Source organism: Rhinopithecus bieti, unplaced genomic scaffold (genome assembly GCF_001698545.2).
Source record: "Rhinopithecus bieti isolate Rb0 unplaced genomic scaffold, ASM169854v2 scaffold_3856, whole genome shotgun sequence".
Classification (NCBI taxonomy): Eukaryota; Metazoa; Chordata; class Mammalia; order Primates; family Cercopithecidae; genus Rhinopithecus; species Rhinopithecus bieti.
Window position 1 is genome coordinate 609,643 of NW_016804410.1, and position 26,079 is coordinate 635,721.

At 35.1% G+C, this 26,079-nt stretch overlaps 1 protein-coding gene across 1 annotated transcript; it reads right to left on the bottom strand.

Moving 5' to 3' along the window:
• Positions 1–763: 763 nt before the first annotated feature.
• Positions 764–25,658, bottom strand: CALB1 (calbindin 1). Its single transcript, XM_017867909.1, has 11 exons — positions 25,393–25,658; positions 24,791–24,867; positions 21,047–21,121; positions 11,583–11,666; positions 11,428–11,484; positions 8,340–8,417; positions 5,886–5,941; positions 5,761–5,800; positions 5,582–5,635; positions 2,794–2,865; positions 764–2,462 (listed from the first exon to the last, which is right to left on the bottom strand). Exons 1-11 carry the CDS (start codon positions 25,469–25,471, stop codon positions 2,349–2,351), a joined length of 786 nt encoding a protein of 261 aa, XP_017723398.1. The 5' UTR covers positions 25,472–25,658; the 3' UTR covers positions 764–2,348.
• Between the last annotated feature and the right edge of the window lie 421 nt (positions 25,659–26,079).

Here is a 26,079-nt window from a genome sequence, read left to right on the forward strand (position 1 = left end):
CCCTCTATGAAGTCTCTTCAGAAATTTCCCTATCATAATTTGTTGTTGTTTTTCTTTCTTTGCTCATGCTGTTACTGTAAGAATGCCAAATCTGGTAGAGTTTTGGTGCATACTTGATAGTGAATAGTTATTTTTCTATGAATGAAATATAGGAAAATTCTGTATGTTCCTGTTATTCTTTTGGAGATATTTCAAGAAGAAATATTTGACTATGGGCCGGGCACAGTGACTTATGCCTATCCTATAATCCCAGCTCTTTGGGAGGCGACGGCGGGTAGATTATGAGGTCAGGAGTTCGAGATCAGCCTGGCCAGGATGGTTAAACCCCGTCTCTACTAAAAATACAAAAATAAAAATTAGCCGGGCGTTGTGGCGGGCACCTGTAGTCCCAGCTACTCAGAAGGCTGAGGCAGAAGAATCGCTTGAACCCAGGAGGCAGAGGTTGCAGTGAGCCGAGATCATGCCATTGCACTTCAGCCTGGGCGACAGAGTGAAACTACGTCTTAAAATAAATAAATAAATAAATATTTGACTACGTCAGTTTGGCAGAAAACTTCAAATATTTGGAAATTTTGAGATTTCTTTGTAAATTTTAATGTTAGAGGAACCCTTCAATTCAACGAAGTATCCAGTAGTTCACTGAGTCACATTTATGTTTATTTAGATTCCTTAGGCCATAAAAATTTTATCCTACATTTCCACCTGGATCCATCATGGATTGCATGTCAGCTGACATTTTGAAGAAAAAAACAAATACAAGAGATTAAGGTTATTTTCTTCTTTCTTTATTCTTAGTAGTTAAACTCAATCTAATGGCAGTGCTTCCATTTACACGCTAAAGGCAAAGCCAATCTCCCACTCAACATCATTTGATGAATTTTAGTTTTTGGCAGATCTCGTTTCTGTTTGTTCTTGAGGGAAACATTATAGTTCACTTTTTTTTTTGTTATTTTTATGAATTCAGAAAATAAGTGTTGTATTTATAGAATGGGGACATTTAAGCTGACCCAGAACGATCATTAACTCCTAGGCAGTAACTGTAAATTTCACATGGACACATCTCTCATAGCTCCCTGTTTCACAATCAAAGAAATCTAAAATCACCAACTGTTACATGTCAACTATAACCAGTATAGGATATTCTAGCTACAAATATGTGAAACTGTGACTTAGATGTGTGTTAAAGAATGTTTTAGAATCTTCTTGCTAGATAAGATAAATGATTACGTTAGCATTTCTTTTCAGATGTTATTTTTTAGACTCATTTGAAACTATTTGCAGATAGAAATAGAACTATTTTGAATGCTGATCTCAATATGAAATATAGAATCCACAGAATACACAAAAGTATTGATGATATAACATTCAATAATCAGGATGCTATGAATTTTACATTAAAATTTAATTATGTAGTAAAAAATAGAGTTGTTATAGCTAGAAAAAAATATTTTCAGAGGCAGCAGATACCCTTGGTGGAAATGAACAGTTCTACATAGAAAGAAAATCCAGGAAGTATGCAAACTAGACACCAGGATACGCAGTGTATTAGATTTAATCAGCGATTACACAGAATATGACATGAAACAGCAGTTGACTAGAATAATTATTATCTGCAACACGTGAAAACAGTTTAGAAAATTGATTTAGGTCATATTCTCTGACAGTAGTCTTGTTGGAAATACAGGCATAGAATCAGACAGATTTATGTGTCATCTGGTGCTCCCTTCCCTTGTCACCGTATCAACTTGAACTGATAGTTTTGTATGGATCCAAGCAGTAGACATGCTGTTGATTGGTAAACTAAATCTGTAATGAGACTGTTAACTTCATAAAGCCACAATTAACTATTTATTTATATTTTGGTGAGTATTTTAGATGCAAAAGCACATTCCTCCTAATAGTTGGAAATAAGCTTAGAAATATTTTATGGGACAGTTCTATGATTGTCTAAAATAAGAATGTTTGGCTTGTCATACATAATTCCATTATTCAGTGACAAATGTGCATTTGCACATCAGAGACTAGAATTTTAGACATTAATCCTGGTGGAATTTTTAGGGAAATCTTGTTCAACTATATTTATGAAAGCAATAATATTTTATTTTTTAAAATTGGGTGTACTGACTGGCCTAAGCATAGACTTTCTTCTTTTCAATCATATGGTTACAAAAACTGTATATTACAAACAGTATAGAAACAAGCTGAAAAGAATGAGCCACACATCCTGGATAATTATCTATATGCAGTTAAATTTACAGATATAAAAGAAAATACAGCCTACTCCCTTATAGTGCACAGTTATTTTTTAGATACAGTGTATCACTAGCAAGTGGTTGCGACCACCAACTCTAGTTATCCCCAGCACAGAGAATAAGAGCAAGATCTGTTCGGTACAGCTTCCCTCCATCCGACAAAGCCATTATGTTCTTCTTGTATGTTGTAATATTATTAATATCCAGCTCCTGTATAAACATAAATGGCATTGTAATCCAGTTAAATATGGAAGTTAATTAACCACTGTCAAGTGATAAAATTCGAGATGAAACTACTTGTTACATCAATCCATTAACAAAAGAGCTGAATTAAATTCTTATACAAATGTGAATAATCACAAGGTTGTTTTTAAAATCTATTTATTACAGTTACCCTGATTTAGGCCAGAACCAAACTGAGTTAAGAATTGAATTCTATTTCTGCTCCTCTATAAATTTTTAAAGTAGATTATGTGCGGTTGGTTTTGGATGGATCCATAGAGTCTGCTTAAAGAAGTAAGTGCCATGGTAAGTAAGTTACCTGTTTATTCTTCTCGCACAGATCCTTCAGTAAAGCATCCAGTTCATTTTCATCTATGTATCCATTGCCGTCCTGGGAGAGGAGAAATAAAATATTATACAACCAACTCCATCGACAGTAGTGGGAAATGAAGTAAAATGGAAATAATAGGAATCCTTAGAAAGTCTCCCAACTGCATATTTGGCAGATAATCTGTTATGTCAGACCACCCAAGTTTTTAGCTGCTCCAAAGTTGTAAAATATGCAAGGTATTAGTTACCTCTCATTCAACACCTTACATTTGTAAAAGATCTTGAACTTTTCAAAGTACTTACACATGTAATTCACTTAATGTTAACAATATATCTTCTTCTAGGACAAGTGAGGAAACTGAGGGCTGGGGAAGGTATGTGTCACACTAGGTGGTGGCAGAGTTCTACTAGAGCCCACAGTCCAGGAGTAAACAAATTAGAAGCAAAGGATGTGACCTAGTGACATCACAAATAACCTTTATCTTGCTGGATATTTTCACCTAGCTTAATCTTCATTCAATCCTGCAAAGTGGTGTTATTATTATCTCTTGTTTACAAATGAAAAAATTGAGGCTCACATGAGTTTGGTATCTTGTTCAAAGTCTCAAAGCAGGTAAATCATAGTGTGGGATTCGAATCAGGGGTTTATGTAGTTTGGGCATACCATAATACCTTTCCTATGAAAAGAATGAGTTGGTTGTGTAACTTTCATAATCATTTTTTCCAAATTCTTCTCAAGAATCAAATTATAGATAAGAACACAATTTTAAGGCATCCAAATCGGAAAGAAAGAAGTTAAATCATCCCTGTTTGCAGATATTATTTTATAGAGAGAAAACCCTAAAGACCTCACAAAAACTGTTGGAATTAATAAACAAATTCCATAAAGTTGTAGGATGCAAAATTAACAATGAAAAATTAGTTATGATGTTAAACCTTCTGAAATGGAAATTAGAAAACCCCATTTACGATAGCACCAAAAGAATAAAATACTTAGGAATAAAGTTAACTGAGATGAAAAACTTATACACTAAAAATCACAAAATACTGATCAAAGAAGTTAACAGAGACACAAACAAATGGAAAGACAGCCTGTGTTTATGGATTGGAAGGCTTAATATTGTTAAAATGTCTATACTACTCAAACACATCTACAGATTCAGTGCAATCATTTCCAAAATCCCAATGGCAATTTTTGTAGAAATAAAAAACCCTGGCCGGGCACGGTGGCTCATGCCTGTAATCCCAGCACTTTGGGAGGCCGAGGCAGGTGGATCACGAGGTCAGGAGATCGAGACCATCCTGGCCCACACAGTGAAACCCCGTCTCTACTAAAAATACAAAAATTAGCTGGGTGTGGTGGTGGGCGCTTGTGGTCCCAGCTACTCGGGAGGCTGAGGCAGGAGAATGGTGTGAACCCAGGAGGTGGAGCTTGCAGTGAGCCAAGATTGCACCACTGCACTCCAGCCTGGGTGAGAGCAAGACTCCATCTCAAAAAAAGAAAAAAATAAAAAAAAGAAATAAAAAACCCTAAAATTCATGTGAAACCAGAAAAGATCCCAAATAGCCAAAAACCATCTTGAGAAAGAAGAACAAACCTGGAGACATCATACTTCTTGATTTCAAAATGTTTCAAAGCTACAGTGATTAAAACAGTATAGCACTGAAACAAAAATAGAAACGTAGACTAATGAGCTCTCAGTTTCACATGTTATGGTCAACTGATCTTTGATAAGGGTGCCAAAAACACAAAATGGGACAAGGATAGCTTTTTTCAACAAATGGTGTTAGGTAAACTATACAGCCCCATGCGAAAGAATGAAATTGGACCCTTAGCTTACACTATATAAAAAATAAATTTAAGATAGATTAAAAGCTTAAATATAAGATCTGAAACTGTAAAACTCCTAGAAGCAAACAAACATAAGGAAAACCTTTATGACATTGTTCTTAGCAATGATATCGTGGATATGAAACCATAAGCAAAGACAACACAAGCAAAAATAGACAAGCGAGACTACATCAAACTAAAAAGCTGCACAGCAAAGGAAACAACAGAGTGCAAAAGCAGCCTACAGAATACAGAAATATTTGTAAACCACATCCCAAAAAGGGTTAATTTCCAAAATTTATAAAGAACGCCTATAACTCAATAGCAAAAAATGAATAATCCAATTTAAAAAATGGGTTAATGACTTGAGTAGACACTTACCCAAAGAAGATATATAAATGGCCAACAGGTAAATGAAAAAAATGCTTAACATCACTAATCAAGAGAAATAAAAATTAAACTAACAATAAGATATCTCCTCACACCTGTTAGAATGGCCATTATCAAAAATATAAAAGACAAGTGTTAGTGAGAGTGAAGAAAATTGGAACTCTTGTGTACATTGGTGGGAATGCAAAATGGTGCATCCACTATGAAAAACAGTGTGGAGAGTCCTCAACAAATTAAAAATAGAACTGCATATGATCAATCTCAGCACAAGACAAATACTGCATGATGCCACTTGTATGAGGTATCTAAAATATTCACACTCATAAAATACAATGTTATTGCCAGGGCTGGGGGAAGGAGAAATGTGGAGTTACTAATGAATGGGCATAAAGTCTTAATTATATAAGGTTAATAAATTCTAAAGATCTGCTGTCAAGATTGTCTCTATAGTTTACGGTACTGTATTTTATACTTAAAAATTTGTTAAGAGGATAGATCTTATATTAAGAGGTCTTACTGCAATAAAAAAGAAAGGAAAAAAGTAACAAACTTTTACCTGATCATACAGCTCAAAAGCCTTATTGAACTCTTTCCCACACATTTTGATTCCCTAAAGACAGAGAAGAGAGTAAATGTTAAAATGTTATTACTATGTTTCAGTATGTTTCCCTTGACAAGTCTCCCACAGTGTAGCTTTTCAAGGAAAATTATTTAAGGTAGTAAAAATTTAAGTACCTGGAATTTAAGAAGAAAATTCTCCTGCACTGGTAGTAACCTTTTGAGAGAAAAACATTATATTAATATATTACATTTTTTGAAAAGGATCTACTTATAACATTTATCATGGTTCCTAAACTCACCTGGCCATCTCAGTTAATTCCAGCTTCCCATCATTATTTGAATCAAATAGTTTCAGCTGAAAGAGAGAATGCCATTATTCTAGCTATTTGAGGAATAATTTATTGCATGAAGGAGATGAACTTCAAAATAAAGCTGTTTGAGTTATCAACTACTTGTATATATACAGTAAAATTTAAAACTAGCGTTTTAAAACTTTAAATGCAAATTTCTAATTCTGTAATGTGTCAATTGCTAGCGTTTATCAGAATAATATAGAATAGTCAAAAAAGAGAAATAGTGGTTTTAGCTATGTTTCTAGAATACTGTCACTTTTTTATTGCAAATACATTTATATGTGTATCAAGATGTGGGAGGGATGGTGTCTGACAGTTTTTGCACTTCTGGAGTGTCTCCAATAAGAAAATAAATATTTATTTCACCCTTTTAGATCATAGAATAGCACAAACAGAAGCAGAAAACAGATAACAAATAAATCCTTAGAGAATATAATTTTTGAATAATTTTGAATTGTTTTATTTTCTATTGGACATTAGAAACTCCATAAAGCTCTCCAACTCTCCATTGCACTTATGTATACATCATTCACAAAGACACATCCAGATGTAAACACTCATACCCGTATTTGGGAAGCTTTCATCTTTTTAGACAGTAGCAACTATTGCTATGTTATACCAAAGTAGTATATATGAATTACATTAAATATATAAAATGTATATACTAAATGAACATTAAATATGTGAAAATTAGCAATATTTTGTTTTAAAGAACGGAATGTGTCCAGTGCTATAATGGATACAGATTTAGTGACATCTTTTTAAGGAGGAAAGGAAGGGCATTCTATGGTTTGAGATGTTCTAAGAATCTTTTGTAGGAGGCAGATTTTTTCAGGGTCCCATGCTGACAAAACATTTTATCCATTGACCATAAATTCTGATATTGTCACACTATCAGGATACTGGACAGCTCAATCACTTAGTTTTGTGCCCATGGGGAAATATTTCCCAACATATATATTTAAATTTTAATTAGCTCTCGATTAATTTGCTTCCTGGATTTGAACTGGTTTATGACATTTAATCAGATATGTCAGGCCAATCCAACAGAGGAAAACTCCCATCTGAGTGGGTTTTGAAAGGCTGCTTCAATATTGTACCTGGAAAGGAGCCTTTCTTTAAATAGGCATCCCTTAAGATTGGAACAAAATAGAAAATTGATAAATGTAGGTTATTGTCCATTACCAAAAAGTTATTCAGAGCTTAGACCTGCTGATTGTGACACATAGCAAGAAACTCTCCTCCATTTGTTTGCTAATGCTATTGTAAGTGGAGATGTAATGAGGAATTAAAGATGACCATGAAAACCTTTTTGGTTGTTTTGAAACTAAAGCTTAGCTCCACTTTATAATAAATAACACTAGTTGGTGAATAAGGCAATAGTAAAGTTCTAGTAGTTCCCCACTCCAACTCAGAAAAGTAAGCTGAGATGCTGAAAGCAAACCTCGGTTACATCAAGTATAATCAAAGACTTTATTAGATTGTTTCTCAGAGTAATTAAAAAGTCTAACTCCTTCAATCTAATATAACAGTAGCTTTTATAGTATAGAGCTATGTTTATGGTTTACTGATTTAAACCCATGGAGTAAGAATTCACAGTACTGAAAGCATGTATAAATATATGTATCTCCTGGTAATCCAAATTCTGTGATGAGTCAAAATGAGCAAACTTCGTCCAGTAGAAACTAACTTCATAGACATTGGTTTATTTTATCTGGAACCTTATTTATTTGCTTTTTTTTTTTTTTTCTGAAACAGTAGGTGCCTATGTGTAAAGCAGTTTTCTTGGCTCTATTATCAACATTCTATAATTGATCTTAGTTATCACTGTTTAGCATAGCATCAGCCTCAGGGCATATTTAGATTTCCTCATTCAAAGCACCCATACAAAACCCCAAAACAACAAAAATCAAAAGAAAGAAGGAGACCCATTTTAAGTTGCTTAATTAATAAAGTAGCTAGACAGTCCTTTAAACTCTTAACAAAGTGTGATTTCCCAAACTATGATAAAAATGGATTTAGGACCTCTATAATAAGTGAGTTTTGGTGATATAATTTATAAATATAGTGTACCTTATATATGTGTAAGTTATATAATTTAGTGATATAATTACACTGGCTTTGGAAGAAAACAAGTCATCTTTTGATAGATAAAATTACATAGCTCTACAATGAATAAAATGCTCATATGTTGAGTCTTAAAGCCAATGCCTGCAGAACTCAAAATGACAAGATGTAAGCATCCCTAAGTATTTCACTTTTCAAATGAAATGACACCTATGTGCATATGATGCCCACACCACCATTTATTTATTTCATCCTGTGTAGCCTTGGGAGTTAGCAAGAACATCATACTACTTCATGAGCTCTTGGGTACAATCTTTTCAAGATCAGTCTTACCATTAGGTCTGTATACTCGGCTAATTTTGTGTCATCAACAGTCTTGTTTGCTTTTTCTAGTAGATCCTTTAGGAAGTTCTGTTAAAACAAAGAACACTTAGATTAATGTCATTAATAATATATCATCTACTTTCATTTCAGAATGCCTTGGAACAGGACATACCAGGAATGCCAAGAAAGTCTCTTTTTGAGGGTAGAAGCAGGTGAGTAGAGGGACTTATAATAGAAGAAAGACTAAACCAGGTGGTCCTCCTGGCATTCCAGCAACGAATCTACCTTTGACAGGAATAATACCTGCTTTTTACTGAGACTTGATTGGTCATTGTCTGTGCATTACTATGCTTTTATGATTTCAGTTTATCTGAATAAAACCTTTTAAAACCAGCCAGCCCAATGGATGTATTTCTCCTTGCTGATATCTTCACAAGTACTCATGGGATTGTTCTGCAAGAGACACAAGGGCCTTTGTACCTTTGGAATATGTGTGAAAAAATATCAGTAAACCTGATAGAGATCTATTTCTAACTTCAAATCCATTTTCTGCCCCCCAGGCTGTATTTACACATCAGTTTATAGCCAGCATGATGCTTGTTTCTCCAGAGGGCCAGTTGGATAGTTTTTGGCTTGATGCAGTCCAAAGTGCTTTGGTTAAAATGCTTCCACTGACTATTTAAATTAACAAAATTGGCCACAGATGATGTCATTGAATCTTTGAAAGATATATGAATCATATTAAAATAGAGATTAATGTGGGAAGATGAAAAAAAGATGATTATTATCTTGACAGCTGGAGCTTAGGAGTGAATTTATTTTTTTTTAACAGAAACGTAAATCAAATAAAAGCTTTACAAGATTTGCCATATAAGTGACAGTGTAAGCACTTAAGCATATAATAGTCATTCATTTTGTTTAGTGCTATTCATTCGTAACTCCTTTATTTTCTCAGAAAATGAATTAACGCAATTAGGAAAAACTAGGCAGATACTGTGCCCAGATATTATTGAAGGATTAGATTTCTTCGATTCAGCAATGACTTATCTCCTTCCTAAATGTTCCAGTTCTGGGCTGATTTGATGTCACCTTTTTAAAGGAAAGACACTCTTAGTTTGACAATTTTTTTTACAGCAAATATTCCACTTCAAATCCAAAGTGAAGCATGGAAAATTCAAAGTTATCTGTTGGGGTTGAATTTTATTTTTGAGCCTTATGGGGCTTTTGTCAGAGATTAATTGGGTTAAAAAGCCTCATCAGAGACTAAAATGGTGGTCACAAAAATAGCCTGGGAGAAACCTTGGGACGCAGAGATTCAAAGTCGTGTCTGAGAGCAAGTGATGTTTTACTCCATTATGGATCTTAAAATTAGCTTTCTTGAAAGATCCATTAAAAAAGAATGCCAACTTATCTTCAAAATTCCCCAGGGAAGAGGACTTCTATTTAGAATCTCTTTCAGAGAATAAAATTTAGAACAAAGAAGGAGACTTTTAGAATATTTAGAGGTCAGTATTGGAAATGAGCTAAAGTTTTCATTATGAACTAAAAAGGGTATTTAAAAGAATATTTTGGTCTAATAAAATAAAACACAGTAGCTTAACTGTCACCTTGTGGGTTGTTGAGCTGCAAGTTTGTAAAATACATTGTTTTAGTGACTTCACATTAAAACATTTACATTTTCAAGAGGATACAACTGAATATGTTTTAGCCATTTTGCCATGGCCCAAATGTCCTAGTTTCATCTTTAAAATTGTATGCTACTCAAACCATGTTGAACTATGACTAGAACTGTTTGATATTCATATTTCCCCACATAGCGAAAAAGCAGCTCTTAATAAATGAAGTCTGAAAGCATGTAGTGCTGTGGGGGGTGGGAGGGAATCATTCTTAGCATTGTCAGATATTCTAGGTCCAAATCTAGGTTCTGTTCCTAGGCAGCTGTGTAATCTTGAAAAATCATCAAATCTCTCTGCATTCCAATCTCACTGTTTTTATATTAGGAGTGATAATACCTGCCTTGCATATTTTTCTGTGAGGATTAAATTTTAAAATACATTCCAAGCACCTTGTACTCTGCCTGGCACATGGCAAATATTAACTCACTTATATTTTAGTCACTCTATGTTCTAAAAATAGAAAAAGTAGGGTCTTTAAGATGGAGATGTTTTGGAGTCGGTTTGAGAAAATGAGAAGAATACTTCCATATACCTGAAAGGTTAGTAAATTGAGTTCATGAATAATACAATTTATTATATGTTGCATGTCACAAAAGCTTTCGTGTGCAGAATCTTACTGGAGCTTCACAATAAGCATGAGAGGAAGGATTTATTACCCTCATTTTAAAGATTAAAGAAAATTGGAAAGATGTAGCAATTAATGAGGTAAGACTTGATTTCAGATCTCTGTCTTTTCCTTTATATCCTCCTCTGTGATATCTGAAGTGATAAATTCATTTTCTAAGTTGCAGTTTTTCAAAAGTTTAATTATAGAAGAATTTTTATTTTTTACCATCGTTGTTGAGAGACAGTAGGTTGTATAGAATGTCTACAGGCCTTCGAGGCAGACAAGCCTGGATTTGCACATCAAGGCTCTGTCTGATTTCTGTGTGGCCTTCAGTATATCACTTAACTTCTCTCAACTCTTCCTCACTGGGGTAATACAATCTCATACAACTTATGCAAAGATTAAATAAGACATTATGTGTAAAGTAGTTAGCATACAGTAGCTATTCAGTAACTTTTTCTTCTTTCTTTTGTAAGGAAATTTATTTATATGTGTTTATTTTGAGAATTAAAACCACAAATTTCAATAAAATGAATGGATTTTTCGGCTTATCTATAATTCTATCTGTCTGTCTGTCTTATATTTGTGTATGCCATGGAAAATGTTAATTTCTTGCATTACTTTACAGAATTTCAAGAAGCAATTGAAGTTGCTTTTTTGATCTGGTACTTCATTAACAATGTCGAAGAGTAGGTGAAAATGTGACACTGTTCAACATTAGTTTCTTTTGTGGGAGGTTTTATAAAAAGCTAGGAAACTCTTAGTTCATAATTGCATTTGAAAGGAAAACTTAGCACAAGTTTTATTTGCTTACCTTAAGCTCCTCAGTTTCTATGAAGCCACTGTGGTCAGTATCATATTTTCTCCATGTCTGCAAGTAATTTGGGGTAAGGAAAACAAACACATTGTTAATAAAAGGAACAATTTCCCACTTTAAGCAGCTTTCTTAAAGGGGCGGCTTTCTTATACCTTCATGAATTCTTCACAGGACTTCAGCTGCTGGCATCGGAAAAGCAGCAGGAAATTCTCTTCTGTGGGTAATATGTGAGCCAACTGGAAAAGATGTAAAAAGAGAGAAACGTGTTGTAAGTTGCTCAAAAACAAGTCTCTGCCATTACCTGCTGCTTAGTTTCTCTTCAACCTGTCCCCTCACAGGCTAGAAAAGTAGGAGAGGAAAAACATTAGAGTCGGCTTTCCCTTTCTGGTACTTTCCTATGGAGTGCTGTCGATTCTCCAATGCTCCTGTGCCCTTGTGTGCTTGGTTCTTGGGCCAGTGAGGTGGCTGCAGCAAACCTGTACTCAGGTAGAACTAGCGCGGCCACTTCTTGTCTGCTGGACATTCAGGCAGATTCATCCTGTTGGCTTGAACCCTTCATGTGTTCTATGCCACAGATTAGGACTCTCTCCTCTCAGGGTACACAGAAAGGCACATATGGGGGCCATAAATTTCATGTGAAGTGAAAGAAACCATGAGAAACATAAATGTTGGGGAGGGGAGTGAAGGGGTAAAATGCATTCCCAAGCCCGAGGAGAAAGCCTACTATGAGATACGAGAGAAGATAAACCAAAGACAATTTTAAGGCAATGGAAAAGAAATTCATCAGGAATCGTGGGGCATTAAACAGGAATAGGAAAAGCCAGTTCTCAAATTGTTGCTTTCTACTGAAAGGACATCCATTGCTTGAATCCAGGGCTGGGGTTTATTTTCTGATCTCCACGGCATGCCTCTATGACATTTTCCCTTAGATCTCATTTCATAACTTCAATCCTCCTCTCTTTTTTTTTTGGAAGAAAAAAGGATTCCATATCCCATTTTATGACTAATCTATTGGGTGCGGAGAAGGAAGGAGCTGGATTGATGGCCCCACTGCAGATGTGAGATCTATTTCTGGCACAGTAGCTAATTAGCTGTGGTCCCCAGCAACCCCGAGCCATTTCTGGACTTCAGTACCCTCATCACTAAAACAAGGGCTTGAAATAGAAGCCAGTGTTTCTTGAATATATTGGGTTCAAAACGCCTTCTGTTGGAAGCACTGCATTTTCACCGTTAGAGAAAGAATCTACACACACTGTATTTCACCTGATTTTCAAGATTTGATGAATTCCCTAGATCACAGGCCTGGACCCTCATCCATGGATTTCAGGCCAAGAGCCTGTAGTCTAGATCAGCCTTAAAGTCAAAGTCTACCAAGTTATAGAAAAGACTATAATAACTTTTAAAAAAATTCATCATTTTAGTTTCATTTAAAATTAAAATTTAATATAAAATGCACTATTCTACTTTATATGCAAGGAATCTCATTTTCTTGTGGCTGTGTATGCCCTTTAGCTTATCTTATTTTAGATTTTGAAATAATATTTCAAATTAAAACCACTTGGTTTATAGGCACTACACGTGTGGGTGAGACTAAGGGAAAGGGTCAAACCTCGTATCAACATGTTTAATATGACCTAGTCATAAAACATTTTCTTATTTATTTATTTATTTATTTATTTATTTATTTATTTTGAGATGGAGTCTCACTCTGTTGCCCAGGCTGGAGTGCAGGGGTGCAATCTCGGCTCACTGTGAGTTCTGCCTCCCGGGTTCACGCCATTCTCCCACCTCAGCCTCCTGAGTAGCTGGGACTACAGGCGCCCACCACCACGCCTGGCTAATTTTTTGTATTTTTAGTAGAGACGGGCTTTCACCATTCACAGGATGGTCTCGAACTCCTGACCTCGTGATCTACCTGCCTCGGCCTCCCAAAGTGCTGGGATTACAGGCGTGAGCCACCACGCCCAGCCTTCTTATTTATTTTTAAAGGAAGGTCACTAGTGTGGATAGATGATAATATATCTAAAAAGTAAAAATCGGGGTTTATAATCTGCCAGTACTTTTAAAAAAATGTAATTAGCTTTTGGTACACAAACACATTTGCATCATTGCAGTGTGTGTGTGTGTATGTGTGTGTTATCCAGGTCCCTTATTAAGTGCAGGACACACTTCTGTGGCCCTTGCATTCTTTCAATTCCTTTGAATACTTGAATCAGAAAATTCTATATCTCAGAAATAATGTAATTTAATTCTATTCAAAGACCAAACTTTTTGATTGAGGACGCTAAGGCCCAAAGAAGTTGAATGACTTGACTTGACGATTGGCAGACTGAAAATCACTTTAATTTGGTGATTATTAATAGATTAAGTCAACAACATGCTTTTTGAAGACAGTAATAGAATGGTTTGGTTGCTTCTTTGCTCTTGGACTGCAAATAATGAATTTGTTGGTGATTTTTACACTTGACAATAAGACAGTTTGAATATGATAGGCTGTTTCTACTAATTGAAATCTAGGACGCCATTTTCCTTATAAAAATCCCTTCTTTTCCTCATCTGTAAGTGGGCTTCTAGTGGAAAGTAGATATAAATGATTTTCATTATTAAAGTATCCAGATATCTGGTAAGTTAGACCTAGAATGTAGGTCTCCCCCCAGAGCTAATGGGGAAGAGGAGAAGGGAGGGAGAATGGCGGTGGGTGGGCTAGGCATGGAGAGGGACTCTGGAGGAGGGAAAAGCACCCACGCCCCTCCAGTCTTTTGTTGAGCCTGGCCTCTTCTATAATAATACTTCCCTGGAGGGATTCTGAAGAACGTCTTCTTGAGGATTTTAAAGAAGATAGGAAGAGAAGATAAAGTAATCCAAGAAAGAAGAGGGAACAAAGATGGAAGACAATAAAACACATCAAACAGGAAGAAAATATGTCAGAGGCAGACATTTTAAGGGAAAGATTGAACAATGGAAATGGATGTTATGTATACATTTTGGAGGGTTCTGCATGATATAGAAAATCTAGCCACATTTTATTATGGTTTTCATGAATATAAGTATTCATTTAGGAAAAAGGAGATAGCTAACACCAACTCGTCCTTTATTTATTGGTATGCAACTTGTTAGATACTTCTTAAAGTTTTTGCATGACGTTCCTCTAGAACATTACTTTCAAGACGGCAGGGAATAATACTTTTCTGCATCCCCTGAATGTCCAGCATGGCATCTAGTGTGTTATATGCCTGAAATAAATGCTTGTGGATTGGTTGGTAATTTTACTTTATTAAAAACACCTACTTAAAAGGATTTAGAATATTTTTTGCTTATCTTCATCATAATTCTCTATTTTATTTGGATTTTTATAACTAATGTGTGTTGCTTTGAACAAAATGAATAATTTTCTTTAAATATTTTACATCTCCAAATCCACTGAATACATAAAACAGAAAAAACAAACGAATGAGCTAGTAAGCAATCACAAAATGTAAAATTAGGGAAATTGTCATCTTTGTTTCAACATAAAAGTTCATGTAACTCACATAAAGTTCAGAGGTCTCCTAAATGTAAGATACAGAGATAGTAAAAATGCTCTTCATGTCTACTACAAATGTGTATTTCTTGCCCATACTGCTTTGGTCTTATTCTTAAATTATTAAAAAATACAGATTGTGTCTATGTGCAACATATTCAATCTGTTTTAATTTCACTGAACTGTTGTTACACTCAACATGATACCATCCTATTTTATAAATGTTAGAAAGGAGTCTTAAGCATATAAAAGATTATTATGTATATATAGGATGTGGCTATAGTGAATGTAAAGAAATCTTTCTTAAGACACGTTTCACAATGTGGTGGTCCCGTGTTGCCTCTCAGTTTTTCTGTTAATGTGTATGAATCAATATTCAAGCTTCAGAGCTGGGCACAGTAATTCTCCAGTTATAGCCTTTATGACCATGTCTACAAGGTGCCAAAGGTCTTTCATATCGGAGGTGTTAAGCAGAGTTGCTTTATTCTCAGATATGCTAAGTCACTGTTGTTTATAGAAGTACCCAATACTACTTATTCCAGTATTATTGGTGATTCCGTAATCTTTGGGCTGCCTGCCTGCTCTTTTATGGACTCCCAAAACTTTTTTTATGAGTTGGAGAAGAGAGTGAAGAATATCAAGGGGTTGAGTGGAACGCAGGTAGCTATGGAAATAAGTAGAATCCCTCAGAGCTTCATTTCTGAGAACTGGTTGCTTGTCATCAAGAGTAGGGAAAAAAACCCAACAATTTTCTACTTGCTTGTCTCCCCTACTAGTCTACATGCTCCTTGATGATGGAGTCTGTGTCTTATTTACTGTTTCTTTGGCCAGCAACTGCACAAATTGTAGTAAATATTTTATTGAAGCAATACAGAAAGGCAATTAACTATTTGTCTAGCGTCAGGATAGGCTGTAAATAAATGGAGGTAAAGTTCCTTCGGAGATAATTGCAATAACCTATTACTGAGCTGTGAATAGGAGTTGGGGCAGACATTGTGATATGCTACCCAGAACTCCCTTCAAGTGCTGGGCGTGTTGCTGCAGCCTCACCTGTGAGGCCCCATTGAAGGAATAACTGGGCTGAAGAGAGCTGTGTCCCCAAGGAGGTGGCATCCTATGACTGATCAACATGGGGATATAAAGGCCCAACCGTCTCACTCAAAACTAGAGACGTTCCTGAAGGGTCATCCCAGCTTCAGAACTCACTGTAGGGTCAGCTGATGTCCCCGTTGAGACTGTGACACAGCCTAGCTTCTCCCTCTGCCCAGATCTATTCTCTTCACTTCCATCCCAGGGATATTGATCCCAAGAGCACTTCCTAATAAACCTGCTCATTGCTACTGTTCCACTCAGATCTGCTTCCCAGGGAACTCTACCCATAACAGGGGTCTTTATCTCTCTCTTTTATTTCTAGCATAATACAGAGCCTTTGCCTGATGTTTTGGAGTAAGTTGAAATCTCTTGCTGTGGCTCATTTGGCTACTAAATACTAGGCACTGTGCTGGTGACCACAGTCAGCACTAGTGAGAACCATATAGGGAGGCAGATACTTTCAAAGAAGTTTTCCCCTGACAATTTTAAAGCAGGAGATAAAAACAACAATAAAGCTAAGTACCAGTTGTGAGGAGAGTGTACATGAAAGGCAACTTCATTAGTGATATAAATTATATCACAGTGCATATGAGGCAGAATTCCTAACTTTTAAAGACAATCATGGTATGTTAACATTCTTGAACATGTATTAGACAAGCATTCAATTCTTTTTTCACTTGAGAACCAGAAAGATGTTTTCCCTAGCCAGTGAGAAGTGAGTCCAGGAAATTTGAAAGGTAAATAACTTTATCAAAAATGTAAAGCTCTTTCAGTTTAATAATTTGAATTTGACAAATGATATAATAAGTCGGGGAAAGGCTTGGCATTCAGAAGATGGGGTAGATTTTGTAGTAAGTTATTTTTATATGTAACAATAACTGCAAATACATTTGTTGAGTTTTTACAGTGTGCCAGGGTCGATCTATTTGTTCAACATGTATTATTTGATACTGATGATCATAATAACCTTATGAAGTTAATACATTGTCATTCCTGTTCACTGCCAAGGAAACAGAGGTTCAAAGAGGGTAAATGGCCTGCTCTCACATAGATTATAGTTGGAGCCAGATTTGAAGGCAGAGTCTGACTTTCTTGGCTTTGAGACTCTGTCCCTTACCTTCATCACCCTCCATTAAAATCCTCAATCAAAAAAGTATTCCTAATAAATCATTTAGAAAAATATATGCAGAGGGAATTTTAAAATCAGATTTCATTGTCAGTCATTTCCCAAAATTCTGTGGTGGAAAAGTAGTCTTCCATTAAAAAGTATATTCACTATGGCTAAACTCACAGGCTCAAATCCCACTGCAGATGAAAAGAGGGAAATGCTGGAGAACAGTTTGCTTCCCTGGGAGGGTTGTTATAGTTTTAGGATTAAAATAGCTTTTAGGTGTATTTTTCAGTGGATGCACTGACCTGGATGGATAGAAACAGTAAGAATGGAGAGGATGGTAGGTTCTCACACATTGCCAAAAGGATGAGGTGAAAAACTTACAGATTTGACATCCACTCAAGAGAAATACCTGTATTTCATGTGAACACCAGACAAGAAAGCTCTATTATCTGCTAAATCATTCAGTCTTCCTTTTTAAAAATTATTTTAATCAGCCTTCTTTGCAGTGGAGTTGTTATTCTGAATAAATTTGGAACTTTTTTTGACCGTCACATTTTTTGTTAAATTATCTCAGAATTTCGATGCTCCTGTCTTGAGTTTGTGTTACCAATCTCTTTATTTCTAAACTGTATTTGTGTGAATTTTTAAATCTATTTTAAGGCAAGAAATTAGAAAGTTAAGAAAGAAGCATATTTGTTTCTAGTTAGCAAATGCGTGTTGTTAGAAAGTGTCAGTTAACTTTATCAGGTCAGAACTTTGAAAGTTAATCATTACATTTTCTAATCTTTTGAATGACATCTTTCAGAGACAAACCAATTTGGCCTATTCCATCAGGGAAGCAGACCACTGCATGAGTATCATTTAGTTTACTTTGATTAGATTTTGATGAGTTTGTGAGTATAACTATTAAGTGAGCATAACATATAAGTAAATCCATCTTCCTTTCCCTTTGAACACCAGAGTTAATGTGTGCTTGATGTCAGTAGGTAGATTATTATAAATTATAGAAAACATAGGATTTTGCATTCCTTTATAGCTGGCTAGAATTTTTATGTTCTGTATTATTTATAGGATTTCTAAGCAAGTGATGTATGTCAAATAGGAAAAAGAAAGGATGAACTTCATTTAATACAGCTTTCTGGTTACACTAGAGAGCAAAATATAAGTTCAGGCATTTCCTACTTTCCCTCTCCCCATTTCCTACATGTAACCTGTAACTTTTAATTTCTATTTCCCAATTATTTTCAGAATTTCTCTTTTCTTCACTCTTACCCATCACAGAGTGAACCGACATGCATATGAACTATTGAAGCAATCTCCTATTTTTCCTCCCATTCTTCAATTCTCTTCTCTCAACCTAATGCCCTCTTCCAGATCCCTTACTCCTATGTCTTGGCTGATAACTGAGGTTAATGAAAAGAGTTCCAAAATCAGAGTGAGATCTAAGTCTGTGTATAGACTTTGTCACTCCCTGCAAGTGGGACCTTGGATACATTATTCGACCTTTTCGGGCTTCAGTTTCTTCATCCTTAAAATGAGGAATGTTGGCTAGTTCTTCCCAAGAGTCCCATCTAGCAAAAAGTTCCATGTCCTGGAACACTAAAATCTTCCGATCAGTTTATATGTATCTCATTTGTCTCCCTTTAAATTATTTCTTCTCCAGCTGATCAAAAGTTCTGCTGAAATCATGTTTCGAGGGCTTTGCCCAAATAAGTTCTCTGCAGAACACTTTCTGCATCCCTATTCAACCTGGCTAAACTTAGAAACTTGCCATAAGTAATCAACCAACTGAAGCTTGAAAACCTTTCCTTTTAATGCAGAAAATGTACAGATTATTTATTATTTAAAAAAAGGCAGAATAGTTTGGGGGAACATGTCTGGGTTCTACTGTTCTACCATTTATTTCTTACTTTTTCTGTGACCTTAGGCAAATTCTATTGAAGCTTCACATTCCACAACTATAAAATAGGTCTTCATTTTATATTTAAATTTACTTAATTTTCTTGTTACAAGGATCAAATGAGATAACACATTTGAAAACACTTTGTCAATTTTATTTTATACAAATGTGAATTCTTTTATTTTTATTGCTATAAAAGCTTGCCACTTCTTTATTTCAGACTTCATTGCCTTCTCCATCCTCTTCTGTTATGTATATTTCTATATCTTTCCTTACACAGAAAGCTTTTTATTTCCTGTAACAGTTTCTTATCTAAAACTTCTGAGGAAATTTCCTTCATTAAACCTCTAGGACAATGCATCTGCTAAATGGCCTCTAACCTCTCGTTCAAAATAAAGCTTAAATAATAAGTCACAATGATTAGATTGTATCACATAAAGTAAAACCTGGATTCAAAACATGCTCATCCATTTTATCCTTTTAAAAATGTAAAATCCATGTGAATCAGACCAATGCTTTTTACTGCACAATCTAGTATCACTGAAGAAATGAAATTGAATAAATAGCTGAGTCCATTGGAGTCCTTCAAGGTGAAGTATGTTAAATGTAAGGTGACAGGCTTTCCTTTACTAGGATTATAAAGTATGTCAAACTCTAAAAGAGGCAATTCGTAATTTCACTGATGTCATATTTCCAAACTAGTTTTGAATAATTAGATTACCTCATCTCATTTATGTTTAATTTAAAAGTTATTTTCTTATCCTTGATGGTTTCATATCTTGATTAGTTGGCCTATATGTCAATCTGTAAGTCCCATTACTATTATCTATTTATATAGTAATGAGTTACACATAGGTAAAGGGGAAGTATGTACTCCAGGGAAAATTTTAATTATAAAGATAATAATAGGGTGTCCTCTCTTAACTCTATTTGTATCAGCTGTTTAAAAATAAGTGTATTTCATATTGGCATCACAAGTGTCCTATAAGATCAATTATTTGAAAACCAGGTTATTTCTCTGAATCAAAGGTAAATTATTACTAAATGTTGTTGAGAGCCAGAATACTTGGCAATCTAATACACTGAGAAACACTATATAAATAACATAATTATGTTATGATTTGGCATACTTTAAATTACGACCTTATTAATTTTTCAGGACAAAGGCTTCCACCCAATTTCTCTAATAGGCTGCTGAGATAAAGAAAGAGGCTAAGACACCACAGGCTGGAAACGTAGACATAAGGCAAGCAACAGCTCTTTCACAAATCTGAGAATACAGAAGAATTGATGCATAATCGGTTTTGCTTCCTTGATTCACAGACAAAAATAAGTTGCCCTTAATAGGAAAAGTCAGTGTGAAAGGATAAAATTTGACACCCACAGTTTTAACTTTCAGAGACTCACACGAAATCTGTACCTATAACAGATCATAAAATATTCACTCACTCTAGTTAAATTCTTCTGTTTTTACTAAGGCCAATTGTCAAACAGGATGCAGCTTTTTGCCATGCAAAATAGGGACTGTAAATATTTCACAGGGGCTACAAACATTTTATTTTATATTTTAAAAGTCAAGTCTACACTGTTAAGTGATAAGAAATACTGATGGACCATATGCTTAGATACTGCATTGAAGTGAGGCTGGGTAATGGAATGTGATTGATATTCATCTAGAAGTCAGGGACTTGTTCCTCTAACTGTACCTGTGCCAGCAGACAACTGTATGACCAGAGACAAACCATTTTATTTCTCCAGGGTCTCAATTTTGTAATATATGAAATTTAGGCCCTGGGTTAGGAATACTCTTAGATGTTTTTCATTTGTGAACATTTTTTAACTTTGTGCTTCTGAACAGAAGACAATGTATTACTTAGGTAAAATAAACCTCTCTGAATGGGTCTTGCTATATCACACTTGACTTGAATACAATTTCAAAATTGAAACTCATTTATTAAAATTAAATCAGAAAAATGCATAAATTCCTTACCTCTACAATTCCTATTTTCCCATCATCTCTTTGCCCATACTGATCCACAAAAGTCTTCATTTCAGGTGATAACTCCTAAAATTATATAAAAGCAGGTAAGAGGTTTGTAAAAAAAAATAGCCAGTTATGCTTGTGACGGTGTTAATAACTTACTGCAAAGAAAAAACAAAATTAGAACCATATAGAAATATGCATAATGATTAATTATTCTCATAAAAATTAAAGGCATAACTGATACACAGTATTTATTAGGTCCAAATGAAAGAGTTATAATCATGATGATTATTTCTCAATATGATTTATCTTATTATTAATTTTGAGAATATGCTATCCTTTGAAAGTGTAGTCAGAAACATTCCATTCATAACTTTTAGTGAATTTTAACATAATCATCACTGTCAATATACTTTAAACATGGCTTGCTTCACTAAAGATTACCTTATATTGATACACTATTTTGTCTTACAACATTTTTCTCATTCTAACATAATGTTTTATCTATGGAAAGTAATATATGCTTTCAGTTTGAATAAACAAAAATTATGAATGTTAAAGAGTAACTCACTTTGTAAGCAAAGATTGTTTTAAGCATAAAAGAGGCATTTATCAATTAAATAAATTTTAAAATTAAATATATTAGAGATCTATGAACTATAAACTAGTGATCTAAACATAGAACTGGTATTCAGGAGGTTTAATTTTTACCCTTGGGTCTCCAACATAGCCCATTTAAAATAGCCCTGTTGCATTAGCTGAAGCCTATTTAAAATAGGTCAGCCCTTACTAATGTTCTATTCTACGTCCTTGGGAAAGCAAATTAAGGTCTCAGTTTTCATCATAGCTAACAAGATGGTGGTATTATCTACCACACAAGTTTTCTCTGGGGATAGATAGGTTAATATAATTTAAGGGTTATGTTAAGACTAAATATCATTTTTACTAGTATTTACAAAATCTGTTTGGAACCAGTGTAGACATCTTTAGTAGAACTAAGATAATAAATAATAACAAAGCAATATAATTATATTTCAGTCTTTATAAAACTTACTATGGATAAATTACAATTTGTATTTATTTCATTTTGTTATAGAAACAATTGTAAGAAAATGAAAGTGTCCAACCACAGCAATAGTGGGAATATGAGGTCCTACAGTTTTTTTTTTATTTTTACATATACCTTAGCATAAACAAAAACCAAAGCATCTGTCCTTAAATTTTAAAATGGTGTAATATCACTACTTTAACTAGCAGACTTGACATTTACTTCGTTAAGTTTCTGACAAGTATGTCAAAATCTATTTTTTAAACAGTGCAAAAGATATACTCATCATCACCACCAATTAAAATGTATAAAATGAGTGCAAATACAAAGACCAAGCACTATGTTTAGTATAAAAGGATAGTTTTTGAAAATATATTGCACTGTTATATTTCATTAATGTTATATTCACCTAGTGAAAATTTTGAAATTTCATGTTATTAACATGAAAAGCCAAACAATGTTTCCATTAATGCAATGAAATTTGTTATCCTATGGCTAGAAATGCAAAAAGCCTAGTTTATAAGGGCAATTTTTGTGTTCTAAAGAAAGAGAAGAAATATATACAAGTAAGTTTAATGCAGTGAAGTTGGTAGTATAGTGAAACATGTATCTATTATATGAAACTCTGAATCCAGATCTTGATTTAGATTTTAACTACCCAAATCAAGAAAAATACTCAATTCAGAAAAATCCAGATTGTATTTACATTCCAGAAAAATGGTCAAGAATCAAGGTATTAAGCAACTTGATATAATCCTATAACTATGCTTGTTTAGTATCATTATGTTATAGTCTAATAATTGGAGCTTTGACTATTCCAAAACAGAGAAAAATAATTAAATTCTAAATCTCCAACATGAAGATATCGCTTACAAAAAGGTACAAATATTAAAATCAGAGGAAGAAAAATATATTTTAAATTTCATGAATATTTAAATTTCCAAACTGAAAATAGATTTCAATATTAAAATTACTTCTGGGACAAATTAAAATATAATCCATTTAGCTGCCAGAAGCCATCTTTCCAAGATTTTAATTCTATATTTTATGGAAAGTAAGACTTTTTCCAACCGGATTTTTAAAATATGGTATTTGTTTAAACTAGGAAGCATAATGCTTTTATTAGATTAGCAAAAAGATACATAGAGCTATAATTACAGCTATTGCATACATTTACTTACATGGAATATATAAGATCTGGTGTGGTGAAGAGTATATAAAACATTTTTATGTATTTTATCCGGTTGATTATACTTTTAGATTATATAATAATTAAATCTGGGTAAAACAATCCCTAGAAGCACAATCTGGTTTAAAATCAATTTAGCAATGATTTTTGTAACTGATAGTTCTGTACATGCATTATAACACATTTAAGACCTCTGGGATTCTTTTGAATATGCGTATACAGAGATGTATATTACAACAATTTCAATTTTAGATAGGCATAAAGAGTTCTATTATAAATTTATATATAATCCACTCAATATTAATTGGTGGTGATCTGCGTATATAATACATACATCATTGGTATTGTAAAACCTTTCTAAACATAGTCAAGAAGGCCCAAAGACCATTAACGTTAACTCATCCCAATTCAACACCGCCTTGAAAGACAGTGTTACATAAACCTCAATAGAGTAGTACAATTTTTAACCCGGTTTTCCTTCCTGAAAACCACTCATCTATGTTTAAAAGCTGATTATACTTTTATATTTGTGCTGACAACATACTTTCTAACAGTTAATTTATGCCCAAAAGGGAGGTCAATTTATATGATTAATAAAGAATGCTTATTTATAAAATGGCTTAAATAACAAACATAGCCATCTTCAAAACACATCAATTGCTGCCCATCAGAGTATCACTTTGCCTTTTTTTTACAATACATGACATTCTTGAAAATTGTTTTACTTTTTACTTCTTAGCCTTTGTTACGGTTTATTGCTTTCAACAGAAAGAAGACGCTTTTCTTGTAACTTCTTGCTCATATTAGGTTGCAATTGGCAACTTTCCCTTAATCTGAGGACCAAGATGTTTCTCATCTCCCCAACGACATCAACATCACAACAATAATAATTGGTGATTAGAGTAGAGATCCATAATCTGCAGATCTGTTTCTTGACACCAAGGGGCAGAAATGCATTTCCACCCCCTTATTTCTCACACAATATAAAACAGAAGTAAAAATTACCTAATCAAACTCAGGTGTGTAGAAGTGGTGATCCGCTAAAAGAATCTCATGCACCAGTTTCCTTTAAGACCTATTAAAGCAAGGGACTAGTATCAGACTAGTATATATAATATAAATTATACTATATAGTATATATATACATATTGCTATATAATATATTTAACAACTGCGATTTCAGATAGCAAGGTTTTTCCCTTTAGAAAATCTCTCTCTCTCTCTCTCTCTCCCCTTCTCCTTTCTTCCCTCCCTTCTCTGTCCCTCCCTTCCCCCTCTTCCTCTCTCTCTCTCTCTTTCTCCCCTCTCTCTGTGTCTCTCTTTCTCAGTCTGTCTCTTTCCCCTTTCTCTGTATGCGAATTGGAAAAGTGTTCTTTCTTGCCTTTCGCAGTCAATAAAAGTTTACATTACCCAGAAAGCGCTTTACCCTGCTGGCTTTTTGTGAAAACACAACAATGTTTTAATTTGGGGGTTGAAAGTCTTTTTTTTTTCTTTTTCGCAAACTTGAACCTACCAATCCAGCCTTCTTTCGCGCCTGCTGGAGCTCCTGGATCAAGTTCTGCAGCTCCTTTCCTTCCAGGTAACCACTTCCTGCAAAGACAAAGAGGCACTCTGGTGTCAGATATCTCATTCCGAGTGTCTTCTCCGTTCACTTTCCAAGACAGTTATCTTTCTGGCGACCCGAGAGGCTCTCTCTTGCCTGGACATTGATTAACCAGCAAAGCGTACAGACGCGGCAGCGCTCCCCTCCTGGGGTATCAAACTTTAGATCCACTGAGGAGGACAAAGGAGGATGGTTGGGGTGCTGAGCGCAGCCACAGAAACTTTGGGGAGCAGTGTCCCCAATCCCTGCTCTCTCTCTCTCTCTCCTTCTACCATTACCGTTCCTGGAAAGACAACAGTTTAAGGTTTTGGGATTACAGTGCAAACAATATAAACTTTCAGGTTGACGATTTGGCGGCCAGTCGGGAGATAAGAAGATAAGATTAGGCAGAAGGGGGAAGAAGTAAAGAATAGAAAGGAGGGATAATGGGATCAGGAGGCTCAGAAAAGGGCAAAGAATGGGAAGGGGCATGGAAACGGGTCTTGAAACAGTTAAAAAGAGAAGATAATCACCGTCAGCGTCGAAATGAAGCCAGATCTCGAAAAACTGTGAGGCTGTGATGAGGGACGATTGCAGGTGGAATTCTGCCATTGTACAGCGGGGTGTGTGTCTGGGTGTGTGAAATGCGTGTGTGTCTGTGTCCGCGCGAGAGGGGGTAAGCAAAAGCTCAGCGTGTGCGCGAGTCAGTGCTGCGGAGGGAGACCTGGGCGCGGGCGCTGCCGGGCGCTGTCCTCGGTGCTGCTCAGCTCAGCGTTCCTCCAGACTTCTCTCCCTACACCCCGCACCCAGTTCTCAGTATTTATCCCAACGGCCCAAAGCCGAGCCACGCCTCCTCCAGCCTCCCATTCCTCACTCCCCGCCTCTTGCTCTCACCAACCTTCTTCCCCTCCCTTCCAGTTTTCTGCTCGGTTCCCAGGAAAGCTAGTGGAGCGGGAGTTTGGGCTTGTTGGAAGCAGCAGGTGGTGGGAGATCCTTTGCTCGGAGATTGGATGCTGAAAACAGAGGCTCATTTCCCCCTACATCCTCCTAGTCCAGGAAGAATCTTATTCCTGAATATTATAGCAAAACTCTTGTTACCTAGAGAGGTTTTACTGTTCAGATAGAAGGGGAAAGCTGATGACGGGTAGAATCACATAAATGATTATTATATTTATGTGTGATTTCTCCAAGACTTTTCAGTATTTGTTTGAAAAAAAAAA